General features: G+C 43.1%; 1 protein-coding gene across 1 annotated transcript in view; it reads right to left on the reverse strand.

The window, feature by feature from the left end:
* ptpn9a (protein tyrosine phosphatase non-receptor type 9a) overlaps positions 1 to 12,679 on the reverse strand; it is a 20,982-nt gene extending 8,303 nt beyond the window's left edge. The window contains exons 1-3 of the mRNA XM_068722840.1: positions 11,997 to 12,679; positions 4,610 to 4,753; positions 1,004 to 1,093 (exon numbers count right to left, since the gene is read on the reverse strand). Coding sequence (XP_068578941.1) covers positions 1,004 to 1,093; positions 4,610 to 4,753; positions 11,997 to 12,029 — 267 coding nt within the window. The 5' untranslated portion in view covers positions 12,030 to 12,679. The remainder of the gene's footprint in view (positions 1 to 1,003; positions 1,094 to 4,609; positions 4,754 to 11,996) is intronic.
* Between the last annotated feature and the right edge of the window lie 4,378 nt (positions 12,680 to 17,057).

Here is a 17,057-nt window from a genome sequence, read left to right on the forward strand (position 1 = left end):
GCACCGCTGCTGAGGCTGGAGACCTCCGACGTCAGACAAGAGGATGTGCAGCATCAATGCCACTGTGGCACGTCAACGGGGAAGGAAGAAGGGAAACGCAGTAGTGTGTGTGTGTGTGTGTGTGTGTGTGTGTGTGTGTGTGTGTGTGTGTGTGTGTGTGTGTGTGTGTGTGTCTCTCATGGTTGTGATTTGGCTGACAGAAGGCTACATTTATCTGGCACAGGATATCCATTTGGCACATAAGTCAATCAGTAACTTGCACCCCAAAAAGACCCTTAATTCTTCATTATGAGAACTTGCTTTCAGGATTTGTACCCTCAACCTTTTTTGAGAACTGAGCTCATCACATGAGCGAGTTGGGGTCGCTTTGTTGTGAAAGTTATTGATCTTCAAGCCATGCTACGTCCTTGCCAAGGCCAGAAGAAACCAACATTTCTGAAATTCTATATTTATATTTTTCAAATCCTGTGAAAACACAAGCAAAACCTGTCTCAATATTTCCGGATGCTTAAAAACAGGTCATGGTTTTAATTAAATAAAAGGCTAAGCAATTACCTAAAAGAGAAAATACTACTCGAAGAAGAGTAAATAGTGCATTTGTTGAAGACTATTTTCCGCTGCGGATTAAAACACATCTGGGGCTCTAGTGTGAAACATGTCAGCGTGACACCAAGACAGCGTTATGTGGGATCAACCCAAAAAAACACCTACAAAACCCATCTGTCATAATAATGAAAGAACATGCGACCGCTCAACAATCCGTCTCATTGTTCACATGTTCTCAATAGTTAGTGGACAACAATGGAGGTCTATGGGACAAAGGAATCAGCTGTATTTTTGGTTACTCAGGGGTTGATTCACCGTTGGCTTTGGTCTCTTCATTTGATTCGTTTACAATAAGTAAACAAATACCGCCTCCCTTATCCTTTAATTGTTCTGTATTATGACATTTGACTGAACTTTTCCATTCAGCTGTAGAGGAGGTTTTAAAGCGCACTCTTACCAACACGGTGAACTTTCCGCTGAGCAGCTCCGAGCGCAGAGGTTCTTCCTGAGGCTGAAGTCTGACGATTCCTTCTTTAAGACGCGTTTCCTGAAGAAAACAGATCACAGCAGGTGAAGTCAGGCTTGTGCGGTAACTACAACAGGCCGTCCCTTTGAGGTGAATTCCTCTCTGTGAACAATGGAGAACCACCCGCCTGACTTTCCTGTCAGGAGGATCCCTCTCTGGAAGCTTGCCATTATCATTTTTTCCACACACACGCACACACGCACGCACGCACACACACACACACACACACACCTCTAAAGGAGGTTGTGTGGGAGGTTCTTGAACTCATTCTAAGGGGCCAGGCATGGGACGTGTCTTTTCCATTTACTGTTGTATTTATCTTTTTTCTTCTTCTTCTAAATAATGTGGGCCCTAAACTGTGATTAAGGGCTATACAAACACACTTCACCAGTGACCGGGGATGAATATAGGACGAACCTAACCTACCTGGAGGACAAGTCACCAAACCCAAAATTATTCCCCCACAATTTCACTCACACTGATTCGAACGGTTTGGTTTTCATAAAAGCTTTTTCGTTCGATCGAGAAGACATGATGGAAGCTGCCTCTATTGATTTCACACTCACTGCAGCTCTCTTATTCCTTCATCTTTAAAGATTATTGTTGTAGTGAGCGCTGCGTTATTAGTAATGACAAACAGAAAGACTAACGTGTAAAGAGAACTCACTATGGGTACGTTATGCTGGAGGGCAGCCATATTCCAAATAATGCAAGTACTGCAGTTCAACATAATGCCGCAATATAAAGACATGAGGCTGATGACTGAGACGTGATGTCAGGAGAACGATTGATGCCACTGACACAAAGGAAAATGTCTGACAATGAAAAGTTAAAATGACCTGGAATCAAGGAAATCCACCTACCAACAGTAACACTAGATGGAACAATACAAAACCCTGATGTGTCATGCCAGGCCCTACTCAAACAACCCAAACACTTCACTGGAAACTTTCCCCCTCAGTTTGTTCCGTCAAATGACTTGTCCCCAGCCTCTGTCCTGGTGCTGACGCAGCATTAAACAAGAGTTAAATGAACCGTGGCGTGGCAGGGGGAGACTAATCCTTCTCAAAGTCACGGTCAAGGCGTTCAGAAATGGGAGGCGTTAAATGCGGGCCAACTATTCACTGCAGAAATTAAGAAGCCACCGTGGTGATTGAAGCGACGCTACTTTAAAAAAAAAAGAAAAAAAGGTAGGAGGCAGAGATCCTCCCCCCCGGAGGTCATTAGAGTCCGTGCGAGACGGCCGTGAAATTTCCGTCGGCTGCAGTTGATAAAACGGAGCAGATGAACCCAATTTTGCGTGTTCAAATGTGGCCAGAATGAAATTTACAGCAGAATAGACCATTTAGGGACAAATATTCCTCGACTCGCCGGTAGTTATTACGTGACCAGAGGAGAGGGCCTTGATCACGTTATCATCTGGACGTTACTTTCCGATCATAAAGTTAATGAGACCTGCAGTCTGATCCACTGGCGCGGCCCTGGAGCTGTTATCTTGATCATCACTTTTTTTTTTTTTTTTTCCGGTTTGATGGTAATAATAATATCACCAAGGTCACCAACTGCTATTTCAGTGATGTGGAGTGAACGGACGTCTTTTCTCTGCTACGCGGTCAGGTGGCCTCTCAACCTCCCTATGGCAGACACGTCTAGATATACAGCGAGCTCCAATGCATGTTAAGAAACATAGCAAAACAAACAGGAAACAAAAAAAAAAAAGGGAGATCGGTAATGTTTAAAAAAAAAGAGCCAAAAGCCCCAGAAAAATAAATAAGCCACTGCAGCGAGAAACCACAATCCAACTCTCACATTTGACTCGTCATGCATAGTTTAGAAATATTCCACCATTGTGTTTAATATTGTGGAGCCTGCAGGCCCACAACACACCCTGCCCTGTAAAACTTTATGTTCCTCATTTAATCTAACCTCATAACCTCAGCCGTGTGTCAACCAATGAGCTTTTCTGATGACGGCGCAAACACTTATTTCGTGATAAGCTCAAAGCTCTCCGGAAAGCTGAATAAGCCTGCATGCTGCGTCTTGAAATATCCCCCCCGGAGTGTAATTCAGCGGGAGTGTGTGTGCGTGTGCGTGTGTGTGTGTGTGTGTGTGTGTGTGTGTGTCTGGCACCAGGTTTTTTTTTTCTTTTTTCGGTGCATCTGTTTAGACGATCTCTTGCTTGGCTACGGCTTCTGAAGACATGTGTTCAATGAAACAGGCCTTGTGTTACTGTGTGGAGAAGATGCTCTGAATGTCCTCCACCCTTCGGCCTCTGGTGACGCTGCCGTTTGATTGCTGTACTTTATTTTGAAAATGCTTTCGCATTTCGCGCAGATACGATTTCAAACCCACCGAACGCAGCAGATAGAGCAGGGATACAGGATGTGACATCAGACTATACGTTGTCCTGGTGATATTCAGTGCAACATGCCATCAGTTACTTCTTTCCATCTGAAATAAATCACAAAAAGGCAGTAAACTGCAGTTTCGGCAAGTTGCTACTGATTTTGCAGTGGCGTCATAACGCGGTTAATAGAATACAACAGATTCTGTGGAAATACCGTCTGATATTCAGCATCGTGACATTAGATTGTTCCAGTGTGGGAGTAGAAAGGTGTTTAGACAGACTTGATAGAAGCGTTTCTAAATTTAGCTTTCAGAAAGACGGAAACTATGTTTTCACCAAAACACTGGAGTTATTGCTTGAGATGAGTCAGCTCATATTAAACTATTCCTTCACATAATGACTCGACTGGCTCCGTTAGCGCTTTCTAATTGGCCGGCAATGTTTAAGCAAGCGGCTTCGGGCTTTTGTTAAACTTGGCAGGACTGAAGTTGACAGAAGCCTTGAGCGTCACCGTCTCCCTTCATCCACTCACGATCTCAAGCACAGCTGAGAAAAGAGACCAAACATCACAGTCCTTCATGTTTTCACAGAGCAATGACATATACGGTAAACGTTAGACATGCATCATTCATGACTTGGGCCGAGTCTAAACGATTAAAAAAAAAGGTATTGAAAAGTGTCGGTAAACTAACTAACCTTTTGGCGTCTCGCATGTAAAGCAGTGATGTTGAAAGGTTTTCAATGTGCTGTGAACCACAGGTGGTCATTTGACTGGGTCCCCAATAGAATGTGTGATTTTAACAAACCGTAGTTTGATGCAGACTATGAACTCCATGCGAGCGTACCTAGCAACACAACTGAAGTTCTTTATTCAACATTGGCCCAATGTCTAAAATGACAAAAAATGGGTTTATTTGAGACGTATACACATTTAAACCCTTCTTTTGGCAAAGGTGAACATCATTAAGAATATATTAACAATAGCCCAATGTTCCCAAAGATGCTCTCATTTGCATAGAAAAAGAAAATGTGTTCGTCTTAATTGTATTTTTGATAGACAAGTTCGTCAGCTGTTTTCCAGCCACTCTGTTTAACAGATGAAGATTCCAAACACGGCCGCCATGCCGTCGCGCACGCATAAGCAGCTGCAAGTTCATTTGAATCCATGTGATTCTCTCGTCTATTCTTACCCTGTAGCTGTGGAACAGCTCAATGGCTCGGAGGACGTCGAACTTGCGAGCCATGAGGAACTTGACGGCCAATTCCCTGGACAGCGGTGACACCCCATGCTGACTGGTCCACTTGTTGATTTCCTCCAGAAACTGCCTGGTAGCCTGAAACAAGACACAGATGTGGTCACAAACGGTGTACTCTCCGCAATCGAAAAGGGTCAAAAAAACGGAAAGGAAGTGAAACTGGGCTTTAAACCCGATACATCCTCCTCAGAGGAAGCGCTATCTACGGCTTAACAGAATATGTTTGACAGCGCGTCAAAGGCCTGGTCGGACGGCCGCGATCGCGTTTCACGAAGAGCTGTACGCCCTTCTCGCTGCGCACGCCTTTACAGGCTGCGTGTACGCAGGGAGGTTCAGAATGAAACGTGTGAACTGTGCAGCAGACCAAAAACCATGCTCGCTCGACTTGTGTGTTAACCACAGCTATCTTGGGGAGAGCGTTGGCACTTTGTGAAAACCATAAAAAAGGGACAAAAACATAAAAAAAAAAAAAAAAAAAGAGACAGTCTATGGTTGAGCTAAAGAGAAAAAGTAAAACTGAGAGGTGACGCATGTAAACAGCAGCATGTAGATGAGCAGGGAATTCTGTTAAGGAAAAGAAAACTTCCAGCTTACAGCTAACAATGTTCCTATATGTGTATAGATGACACTACTGACGATTAAAACGAGAGGCTTTTAGGTTTGATTTGTTTCTCTTCTCCGGGAAGCAGAAGATTAATTGACCATCAAACTCTGCGACGGTGAAGCGTACCCATGTGCATCTAACATGTTTCATGATGACGATGCTAATTAGTTTCTTGTGAAATCTGGCTGCTGCCACAGGAAAGAACTCAATAACAGCAGCGCGGAAGAGTGCTAGAAACATCGATTACGTGGCATTAATGATTATATGAAATGTGGTGTATGGGCCTCAAAACAATGACTGAAATATCATCTTGTAAAATGGTAAACAGATACGGAGCAACATTAGCATTCATTTGGAGTCCGTTTCTGGCCACCTGGTGAATACAAGTCCAATATTCACTCTCGCTTTGGCTCCGTTTTGGTCTCCACCAACTCACCAAATCTGGCTCTTTATCCACAAAACGACCCTCTATGTTCGCCAGCTAACTGCCAACTGTGTCGGTACCGTACCGTGGGGGTTTTTAATGTCTGTCTGCTGAAAACAGCCGTCTGCTGTGGCTGAAAATACTAGTTGAAATCTAAAAAAAACCAACAACAACTAATCAAATGCACTAAACTTGTAATTTGGAGAATGTGTTCACCATAAAAAGGCCTTCCACCCATCTTGCAAATAACTTATGCATTTAGCCGGCAGTCTTTCAAGAGCTTCCTGTCCTCCCCTCTGCTCTTATTATACACTCCCTCGGGATCCCTCACCCCCACCACCCTCAGCACCCGCAGAGCGAGCGAGTCAGCACCCAGTGAATCGTCAAAAGGCGACACAGGAGGCAATGAAAGCTCACACACTTTTAAAAGACAGGAGCCCCGCTTCTCTGGGGAGGCACAGCGGCGGCGGGGAATGCACGGGAGACAGGAAGTCGAGTTCTGGGGGTCCGCGGCTCTTCAGGAATACAAAACGATCACTGAGGAGCGCTGAGGCTCGAGACAGGACGCCACTGTCTCTCCTCAGGAAAGCCAGCGCTTTCACAGACAGACAGGGGGGGGGAGGGAGGGGTGTGTGGGGGGGCAGCTTCTGCTCTGTTCAGCTGCTTTAACATGCAGGGGATGAGGGGCGACTGCACCTGACGGGGCCGAGGTCGCTTCATATCCGATTCTCATGGGGGGAGGGGGTGTCGGTCTGAATCCTGAGCTTTTTCAGCGCGGCAGTGAATGGATCTCTGATCATTCTGAGCCGATTCTACAATACTGGCATCAAATATAGACAATTTAAAACGAGTAAATGTTTCAGACCTCAGAACTCAAACTATGACAGGATACTGTAGCTCCAATAAGAAAACTTTACCAATACTAGGTTACTCTTTTTAGCCCTGTATTAATACACCAGCTTTAAGTTCCTCATTCCTTTTGGGAACAGTAGTTTATAACCACATCTAATGGACTTTTTCAGCAGATGGAGAGTTGCGACATCATCCGTCTGTGAACACCAGACCTGAACCAGTCGCAGCATTGAGCGGGGAGCCAGTGGAGGGCCACAGAGAGACCCAGGAGGTCCTCCACATCTCACGCCGCAGACCATCGTTCAACACGCGAGCGCATGTTGTCATGCAAGTCCTGCAGCATAGCCAGCGGCTGAACGCACCGAAGACGACCACTGAGAGGTGAAGAGGCGTTTCACAAAATGTGTTTAAACATTGCTCCTTTTTATTTAATTTCCATTGAGTTACTGGGTGTGTTTTTTTTTTCTCCAATATCTAGGGAGTTTATTGTTTGTGCCATTGACCTGGTGAAGTGGTCAACTTCAATTTTTCTTCTAAAAGATGGTTTTGGTTCAAGCTGGACTGAAGCAGAATCCAGCTCTGTTGTCTAGTTGAACAAGACAAATGAGAAAAAGACTGACGAGGTAAGATGCTGCATGGAGGAGCAATGATTTCTCTTATTATTGCAAATTATTTACAGAGAAAACTGCGGAAAGATTAAACAGGATGTCAACCAGGTGAAAAGTTAACACGGGTTTTCTTAAAAAAAAAGGTTCTGCAGATGTACAAAAATGTGCTGGACTTGGCTTACCAGACGAATGATCAAATTCCGCGGTGCGGCCCTTTAACCGGGCCGCCTGCTCTTTGTTGCTGCACTGTGAAGCGGTAATCCTTCGCCAACGACAACTTCCTGTCAGGTCGCTGTCAGGTACACTCGGGTTTCCGCGATTTCAATGGTTTGACAGCTGCTCTCTTTCTCTCTTGGCCTTTTAAGGAGCGGCTGCCAACTCCAGGCAGTGACCCCTCTGTTCCTGGAGAAGCCGGTCTTGTTTGGTTTCTCTGCACTCGGGGGGCCATATCCGCCAAGAGTGGAATTTGAGGATGAACCGGTTTGTTTTCGCGATAGCCCACCAGACTGCATTGGAAGACTCAATGCGGAGGAGTGACTTATTCCAATTCCTGGAGGATGCATAAATATTTGCTTGACTTGCTCCAGTCCTGATACAGCGGGAGATAATTGCCTCTAAGTTCTTGAAACACTTAATTCTGGCTTAAACTGCCCGACATGAATCTAAACAGACTAAACCAGTCCATCGGACCGCGGGTCTTCATATATTTTCCGCTGTCTTTATGTCCTCGGTTTGCAGTTCTCAAAATGCTGACCGACACATTTGAAACAATAAACAGCTGACATTACATAATGCAGTTTGTTGTCAAGGGTTGTTTATTTGTGGCGTTGACAATGACTGTGGATAAGTAATTGATTAGGTTCAGTGCAGTAGGGACATGCTGTGCTGGGAGTTAGTAGATTAAGTTGCAGTTGGTTCTTTGCCAAACAGCCCTAAAAAAACAAGTCCACGGGTCCAAAAAAGATTTGAAACCCTGACCCAGATAACTACAGCATTAGAGAAAAATGGCTGCCACAGGGAGATGGCGGCAGTGTCCAAAAATCACTCCCTTATTTCAGTCAATTACTGCTCCCTAGTAGAGGGATCACACATGCTTCCTATGGCTATTAGCAGCGGGAGGGCAGCACAGGCCTGCGCGGCTAAATAACGGAGCTAACGGCTATCGTTAGTGGGAGGTCGCATTGAGGTACATGTTGATGCGTTCAAGCTCCATTCAGTAAAACTGAGTGTTAGGCAAATAAAACTAGAACATTATCACGATGCGTCTCAATGTAATCTTGTAAAATGTAGTTTTTTGGCGACTTTTTGTTTGAAGGAGAAGTTTTCACAGCAATATAATAGAAAATAGAGAGGATTTATGTCCCGTTTAACTTTAGTTTTTAACATAATGGTATCAGATTGGTACTTAGTATCGGCCGATACGCAAGTTCAGGTATAGGATCAGTATCAGGAAGAGAAAAATGGTATCTGAACATCTCTTGTCCCTGGTAAACAATAACAAACGGAAGTCTGCAGGTTGCTTCTTTCTTCTGACCAATAGTGCCGCAGCCAAAGATATTCAGTCAGCTATCAGCAATTATTTATGTTTGAGATGCTGGAACCAGAGAACGTTCCGCATGTTTGACTAATCGCGTCGGCTCTACGTGATCTTTCACTTATTTATATCACTTTTCCAGAGCTTGTGCACAATACATTTGCGTATCTGGAGGTCCTACCAAACCCGCATACTATGAAATAAGACAACCCAGCAGTCATGTCTTTGTGGTCCGCTTGGATCAGAAGTCATGTGACTCAACAGGCCATTCGGATTGTGCTCCCCCTTCCTATGTCACATGCAGGCTCATTAGAAGAAGGGAAAAAAAACAAACACACCCACGTCTTGAGAAAGTTACCTTTGCAAATGTGCAACATATTTTTCTTGCAAGCAAATCAGAGCAGCTTTTTTTTTTGGGAAGGTGGCTTTTAAAAAGAGACAAGCGCTAAACCTCGGCGTTTCAGACAGAGGGTTAAAAATAAAAAAATTCAGACAAACGGTATGAGAAGAATAATGTAATTTTCAAACATTAAAGCATGTAAACATGGAGTAGAAACCCAAAATACAAGTATGAACCTGTAAATGAGCATGATGTGTCCCCTTTAATTCACTGGATTGGCCAAAACCTGTCCGTAAAAAAAACCGTTTCGAAACTGAATTTCCAGACAATTGCATTTATTACGATTTAAAACGACCTACAGTGCGACTAATCCACCTTTATAGGCCGTTCTCATGGTGCTCATTTTGAGTTGTTAAATATAGGTGTAAATCAATCAATAGCTGCCTTTCATTTAGATGGGTCGGTGCCACGGAAACGGCATTTGTACGCACTGGCTTACCGGCACGCAGATTTCTTTTCACATTGTTTTACTTACTAGTCAGGATCCTCCGTTACAGGAACTAATGTCTGAGTATTGACATACTGTCTACTGTATTCACATTCCAGCCAGGAGTCATAATGCACACGGTGACTGTGTTATTCTCTCAGCAGACAGAGACTCTATTAAAAAAGGGTTAGGGAAAGTAGTGTGTGGGGGGGGGGGGGGTAACTGCAGCATCATGATTACACGTCAACGGAGCTTAATGCGTTTCTTTGTCTTTACATTTTAAGAGAGGATTGGTGACAGTCCTTTCAAAATCTGTGTGATCACAGACGCCATGCTAACCTATTTACAAATGTGGGACCTCTGCTGCTGCTGCTGCTTCAATGAGTCCCATTTGGCACGAGTCAATACCAAAACAGGAAGTCAATGACGTCACTCTCTCCCTATTCCCCAATTTCTCTCACTCCACTGCTTCCTGGGAGTAGACTCACTGCACACAAACACAGGCACACACACACAAACACAAACACAGGCACACACACACACACACACAGTTTCTCTAAAGCACATGATAGACGCACACAAACGCACTCTGTAACTCATAAACTCCCCCTTCCCCCGAGTCTAGTGGAAATGCTTTTAACAGCTGCCTTTAGAATGAAGTTCCAGTACACCCGTGTATGCTCCCGAGAGAGCCACCCTGCGCCACACACACACACACACACACACACACACACACACACACACACACACACACACACACACACACACACACACACACACACACACACACACACACACACTCCACCCAAACACCCCCCACAAGGCTGTGGATGTAATGAGGGCGTCCGGTACCCTAGCGGGGGCCCTGGCTCACACAGGAAATGGAGTAGCCAGATAAGGCTTTCTGCTGGCCAGATGATGAGAGGAGTCAGCGAGAAGAGAAGAGCACACGCACACACGCACACAAAGACCAAAGCACCAAAGAAGACTTCAAAACAATAAAAATAACCATCAACTCAAAATCTAGATTATTATTCCCCCACAGTAACTGACGACGTACGAACACAGAAGCTACAGTCTGTTTGCTCACGTTGGATTGCTTGTGGTTCGGTACCGTTTTATGCCACTATAGCTTTGGACCGGTCATGTTTGAACTACAAATCAAGAGAAATGCAGTTACACTCGTTGCCAGCTTATTAGGTACATCCATCTAAAAGCAATGCAGTTTGATACAGCAGTCCTACATTACATCTTCAAAGATGTTCTAATGTTACGTTTTTGTAGAGGAGTCAATGCGACTTTAACCGGCCTTCCCTCATTGATATAAATGAGATGGACAAAATATTGGAAACACCTCACAGTACAACACTATACGATTAAACAGCTTCCAACAGGACCATACATTACATATTTGATACTTGTTTTGGATTTAGAGTACACTAATAAATCCAGGTTTAGCTGGAAAGATTCTGATTGGCTCTTTTAAAAGTCTTCAGGGTCTGAATCCATGAAGCATAATTCAGGCACATCATGTCAGAGATGAAATGATTGTTCAGTTAACCGATCAGTAGAAAACCGGTTCATATGCAACAACTCTTTTTTTTTTTTTTTTTTACAAAATTTTTCTCAACTTTTCCTGGTTCCAGCTTCTCAAATGTGAATATTTGCTGTTTTTAAACTTAAAAACAGTATATAATCTATATAGCATAAGTATTATTTTTTGCCACTTAAGTTTTTTTTTTATTCCAAAATCTTTATATGCCGAGATATTACAAAAAGGAAACTTGTCCAAACTAAGTTTACAGGTTTTTCTAGGCTTACATAAACGTTTCACATTATAGCAGGTATTGATGAAACTCATTTAGGCTTAAAAAATGAACCAGAAAGAAAATGAAGGAAAATGCATTTCCTATTCTTGAAATTGGATTACACGTGTGAATGCATGCCCGTGTATTCCAAAAGCCACATCACTAGAAACAGTATACATTCCTGAATGAGCGTAATGTGGAAGCAAGCAGCGTTTCCAACTCTTTCCCGGAGTAATAACACGGTCCGTGCCCTCGAATGAACAACTCTACGACAACCAGGAATGCACATTTCACATGTGTGGAGGCTGATAGAAAAAAAGGCTGATATCGGCCCGTTTCGCAACACTTTCAAGCTCAAGCCGCTGGAGAGGAACTGACACTGATGCAGCGAGAGCAACAACAATCAAGCAGCGAAATCGATACAATATTTCCGCTACGCATTCAAAGCAGGGGCTGCATTTCGCAACAAACCCATATATTGCGCACACGGCCATCGCTGCAGCTCGCTGCGGTGCGTTCACGCAAAACGCTCGGGGGGCCAAAAAAATAAAAAAATAAAAAATAAAAATAAAAATACCTCCAGGTAGGGCCGAGGCTGGGACATTAAGGGCGACGACACACAGAAAGGAAGACGTGTACGCGTAAGGACTGTAAAAAGGCCTACCTGTTCTTCCTCCGCCGATAAAGTAGCTGCCATGTTCCCCCACCGTCGGCTCTCTGGTCACCTTCTTTTCTTTTTTTAACCGAGACACGTCCTTTTTCATGAAGTGGAGGATGACGGAGGTGTCTGTGTGTCTGTCCCTCGTGTAAAAACGGGGGTTAGGGGTTGTCCCTCTCGCTCAAAGTGGAAGGCATCTGAATCTGCTGCAGTAATGAGCTGAATGTTTCTTTTCCTCTAGAAGCAGTTTATGACTGCGAAACACACACACGCGCGCGCGAGGGGGGGGGGGGGGACAATTTGCTTGACTCTTTGCCTCCCAAACTACATAGAAAACCCGCTGATGGTGTATCAGATTTCACCGAGGAGAAGAAAAAAAATAAAAAGAGAGAGGGCAGGGAAGAGGTAAACGACAAAAAAAAGAAAAAGAGGACAGCACTCTAGACGAGGCTGTGCTTCGGCTCGATGGTGACTGGGTTCAGACCATGGGTCTGCTGCTCAGCCCACTGACTCCTCCGGGTCAGGAATTGCAAGTTTTTACCCTTGAACCTCGCCTTTATGTTGTGTGAGAGGCACACAGCCCCGCACAAGGGAGGGAGAGAGAGAGAGAGAGAGACTGGACGCTGTTCATTCTGCATGTTGCTCCACCCCCTGGTGGTTAAAACCAGAAAATGACAAAAGCTCACGACCTCCGCCTTCATTCATAAAAAAAAAAAAAAAAAATAGGAAACCAAACAGGAAAATCACCATTTTGAGTGTCAGTTTGCACCTTGGAGGAGGGTCGAGGAGGACTCCACACATACAAACACTAAAACAAGAATAACGGAGTACTTAACGTTATGTGGCGAACTAGTTCTTTGCTCTGAGCAACTTGCTAGTAAACCAGCGAGACTAAGGTTACAGGAAGTAACTGTTCTCAGTCACTAAATACAGTTAGTAAGGCCCATAAACAACTGAAAAAACCCCTAGAATTATAGTTTCAATAAAGTTTTTCCACACATTACATATTTAGCAAAAATGAAAAGTTGATGAGTGAGTTTTAGAGGTGCTGGTAGAAGCATTTTGTTACCGTTTGACAAAGCCTGTGTTTTAATTATGTATGTTAAGCTAACCAGCTTCATGTGAAAGAGCTATCGATCTTCAATCGTAGAGGAAAAAAAAGACAAATAGTGCAAATAAATAAATGGATACATGGACTGGGTTAATATATGCAGTAGGCTGCCAACATGTAAAGATGCCTATAAACTGTATATATAGTGTAGGCTTTACATTGTGAGCGATAGATATATGTACATAATGAAAATACAGAATTAAACAGTAAAATTGTAATCTATAAAGGCAGCAGTGGATATATTAGTGTTGGTGATATTATTATTATTATTATTATTATTGGCGCAGAAACTTGAGGGTTCCAGCCAGGGTTCCTTTTTTAAAAGGACAACAGCAGTTAAATGTTTGGAAACTAGAAAGATTTGCATATTCACAGAGTCTACACTTTTCTTGTCAAAGAGGGAGAGTGGGTTAAGCATGCTATATAGAGTGGAAACAATGCATTGTGTGTCTTAAAACAAGTCCAGAAGCTTTCTTTGATGTATTGCTTTTCAGCCACTGTAGTCTATACTTGAAATATATTGTTTTTGTGCACATTATGTGCATTAGCTATACATGTACATCACAAAAGCACTCTCCAAAACTATCACTACACATTACTAATGCATGAAATAAAGTGAGAGGAAATAACTACTAATAGGAGGAGGCTCTTCCGCAATAGTTGGTTGCAAGAATAGCAATTTAATTAGTGAAACTCGACTCATGCATCCCCCCCCCCCCCCCCCCCCAGGCTACATCATAATCCAGTACGCTTTACAGGAATTGCATGGCATCATAGGAAACAGAAAATACCGAACGGTGTGATAAAGTCGCTGTAATATGACCCACGAACGAAAACACACTGCGGGTCTCCGTTGAAATATTATATGCTGCAAATATCTTTCAGCAGGGAAGTTCAAGTGCAGTCAGGAGATTGCATTTCCTTGCAGGACTATTGACAGCCCTTTAATTCATACCTTGATGCGTTTTTAATGGGGTCATAAAAGTAATCTGACGCAAAACAGGGAGAGAGTGTGTGTGTGAGAGAGAGGCTGGTAAGATTCCTCAATGCTGCGTTAACCTTCGCATCGTCTTGTTACAGTTAAATAAGGAAAAGCCTTCTGACTTCAAGTGTTTTTGTAAGAAGAGGTCGGAAGTCATAGGTACATTCACATGGCGTTTGTATTTTCTTTCCAACAAAGATAAATAAAAATAGATCCCAGAATAGGCGAACTGTAAATAATAAGGCGTGAGAAAGTTTGACTTGAAAAGGGAGCGGACAACAATAGACTTCCTGTCAAACCATAGCTGACATCATGTCAGTTGGGAAATGTGATTGGCTAAGTAAGCGCTGCCCACGTTATGTCCACCAGCACACAACAAATCCAACATGTACGAGGTGAAGGCCTGATTTAACTCACTGTACTGGTTACTAAGAGCTGCAGAGAGAGAGAGAGAGAGAGAGAGAGAGAACGTTTATCGTCCCCAAAACATCTGTTTACCTAAGTGTGTGGAAGCTTCTGGTTCAACATCAGCCTCTTCAGGCCCCATTTAGTGAGTCTAAAAGGACTAATATTTATGCTAAGGCTGCATATTAAATTGAAAAAAATAATCACAAATGTACTGTGTGAACATTGCGGACTCTGGGCTGTAGCTACCGTCAGACAGGAAGTCATGTCCCCACCTCGCTACCTTGCCAAGCGTTAGATGAGAAGATCAATACGACTCTCATGTCTGCGCTTTAAATATAAAGCAAGCCAGTTAGCTTAGCTTAGCGCGAAGACTGGAATAGGGGAAACAAGCAAGCTTGACTCTGTCTGGGGGGCAAACACAAACCCATTACAAGCACCTCTAAAGCTCACTAATTAATAGAAACAACACATTGTGGTTTTACAGGTTACACTCTGCTTTTAGCACACAATAAACAAGGCAATTTAATATATTGTTAATTGGTGAACTTTAGAGGTACAGGTAGGCCAAGTTACCACGCAGGCTGAACATCAGATGTCTGGAGAGTTGCAGAAGAAACACAAAATCTACCTCAGAGGGCTTGTGACGGCGGGTTTCATAGAGATCAGAGAGGCCTGAAGTAACAATGTGTGTGTGTGTGTGTGTGTGTGTGTGTGTGTGTGTGTACACATTTGTGTGTGGGAGACTGAGCGTGCTCTGAAAAGTGTAACAGGTGCTCAGTTCCTGGAAAGTGATCGGTGCTGCTGACTAATAGCGGGTTTCCTGCAGTAACCGCATGCCGGACTTCGCTGACTGAATGTGAAGGGGGAAAAAAAAAACATCCGACTGTACTCGATGAAAAGCATTTGTCAAAACATCTTGTTCTCAAACACTGAAAGCCTGGAGGGGTCAAATACTTTTGGACCCTTTTTTTTTTTTTTTGCAGACATTTGAATTTGCACACGTGTTTTCTGGAGTATCATCCAAAGGATATTTTACTACTTTAAATCTGATTTATCTCAAACCACATCAGCACTGTAACATATATCATTTATTGTCTACTTTTAGGTATAACTGAAATCTCACCAAAAAGACCAAGAACCTGCCGGCTACTAAACACCGTTTGGATCAGTGATGTTTAATGCTTTCCAGGAGTTATTGCGTGATCACATATTGTAATTGTGGTTTACCAAGAGCTTCCTTCGGCAGCATTGTGTTCTTCAGAGATCTCCCACGCTTCCCAGAATAAGTTACAACAATCCCCCACAGAGGGGCGGTGAATGTGGTGTTCTCACCTGTTCCGTGTAGGTGGCGAGAGCAATAGCGATACCATCGACAGAGCAAGAATAGGAGAAAAACAAGTTTGAATTTTCCAGCGTAGATGAAGTGATGACAAGACACAACTTTGTATTTCAGCTGCAGTTGCATGCTGGTCCAGTGAAGCTGCAAGTAGAGAGAGACGATAAACTCTTCGATAAACCTAGTTTTGTTTTTTTTAACTGCGTGATTTCTGGACGTTTAAGTTGTTTCTAGAAAGATGCATCTTCAAATGCTGTAAAAATGTAGAGTCTACAGCCGAGCTAGTGCTGCAGCTCTTTGAGGTCAACATCAGCATGCTTACACTGACATTGCTAATTATCATCTTCAACATGCAACACTTTATCTGAGATATAAGGGAACTTTATGTGACAGAACTAGATAGAAGTCAAAGGATCTGTAAAGGGTGGAGAGTTCCTTTCACTACTACCTTTAAAACCATATGCCTAATCATTCCACAAGCAACTTTACTTCAAACTATTCTCAGAAATAAAAAAAAAAAAAAAAAAAAAAAAAAAAAGGAAGTAGAAAATCCGGTTGGCTGCCTTGCTAAGATGTTGTAAACCACTTCATGCAGCTCAGATCTGCTGCCCTGAGGCGGTGAACTTCGTTGCGTTCGTCTCTCTGAGGACGTGCCGCCACATGTCACCGAAAGCTAAAGTTCACAATCCTTGCCAGACACTTTCACCTCTTTTTTTTTTTTTTCCTGTTGACAATTTCCAGCGCGGCTCTTCAGTTTACTTCAAATGGCACACCGAGCTCAGCACGGAGGGGAAGAGAAGCTCATGAATTGTGCTGATGTACGCGCTGCTATCGGCAGAATGAGTCACGTCTTACCATGTACCGGAACATCGGCAGCTTGCACTTCTGTTGACAGAGCATGTGCAGTGAAGTGTGACGTGCTGCTGCAGAGGGTTTAAAGACTCGGTTTAAAGATTCTCATACTTTATTGTATGAATAAACTATGTAAATTATAATATCATTTTGTATATATATATATAGTTGTTTTATCACAGAACCACCATTTAGTCATGGAATTTACATAATCATTAGTTAAGATGTATAGATTTGTAATTAGTTTGTTCCAAAAACATGTGGTGAAAAACAGCCAGAATCCAATTAAAGAAATATTTTTGCAACAGTTTTTGAAGAGAGGATTAAATGTCTCTGAAATAGACCTTTAAAAAAAACAAAAAACGTTTGTACACAGTG

The sequence above is a fragment of the Cebidichthys violaceus genome, unplaced genomic scaffold (genome assembly GCF_023349555.1).
Source record: "Cebidichthys violaceus isolate CVI_PGR_0920_01 unplaced genomic scaffold, fCebVio1.0.p SCAF_3, whole genome shotgun sequence".
NCBI lineage: Eukaryota > Metazoa > Chordata > Actinopteri > Perciformes > Stichaeidae > Cebidichthys > Cebidichthys violaceus.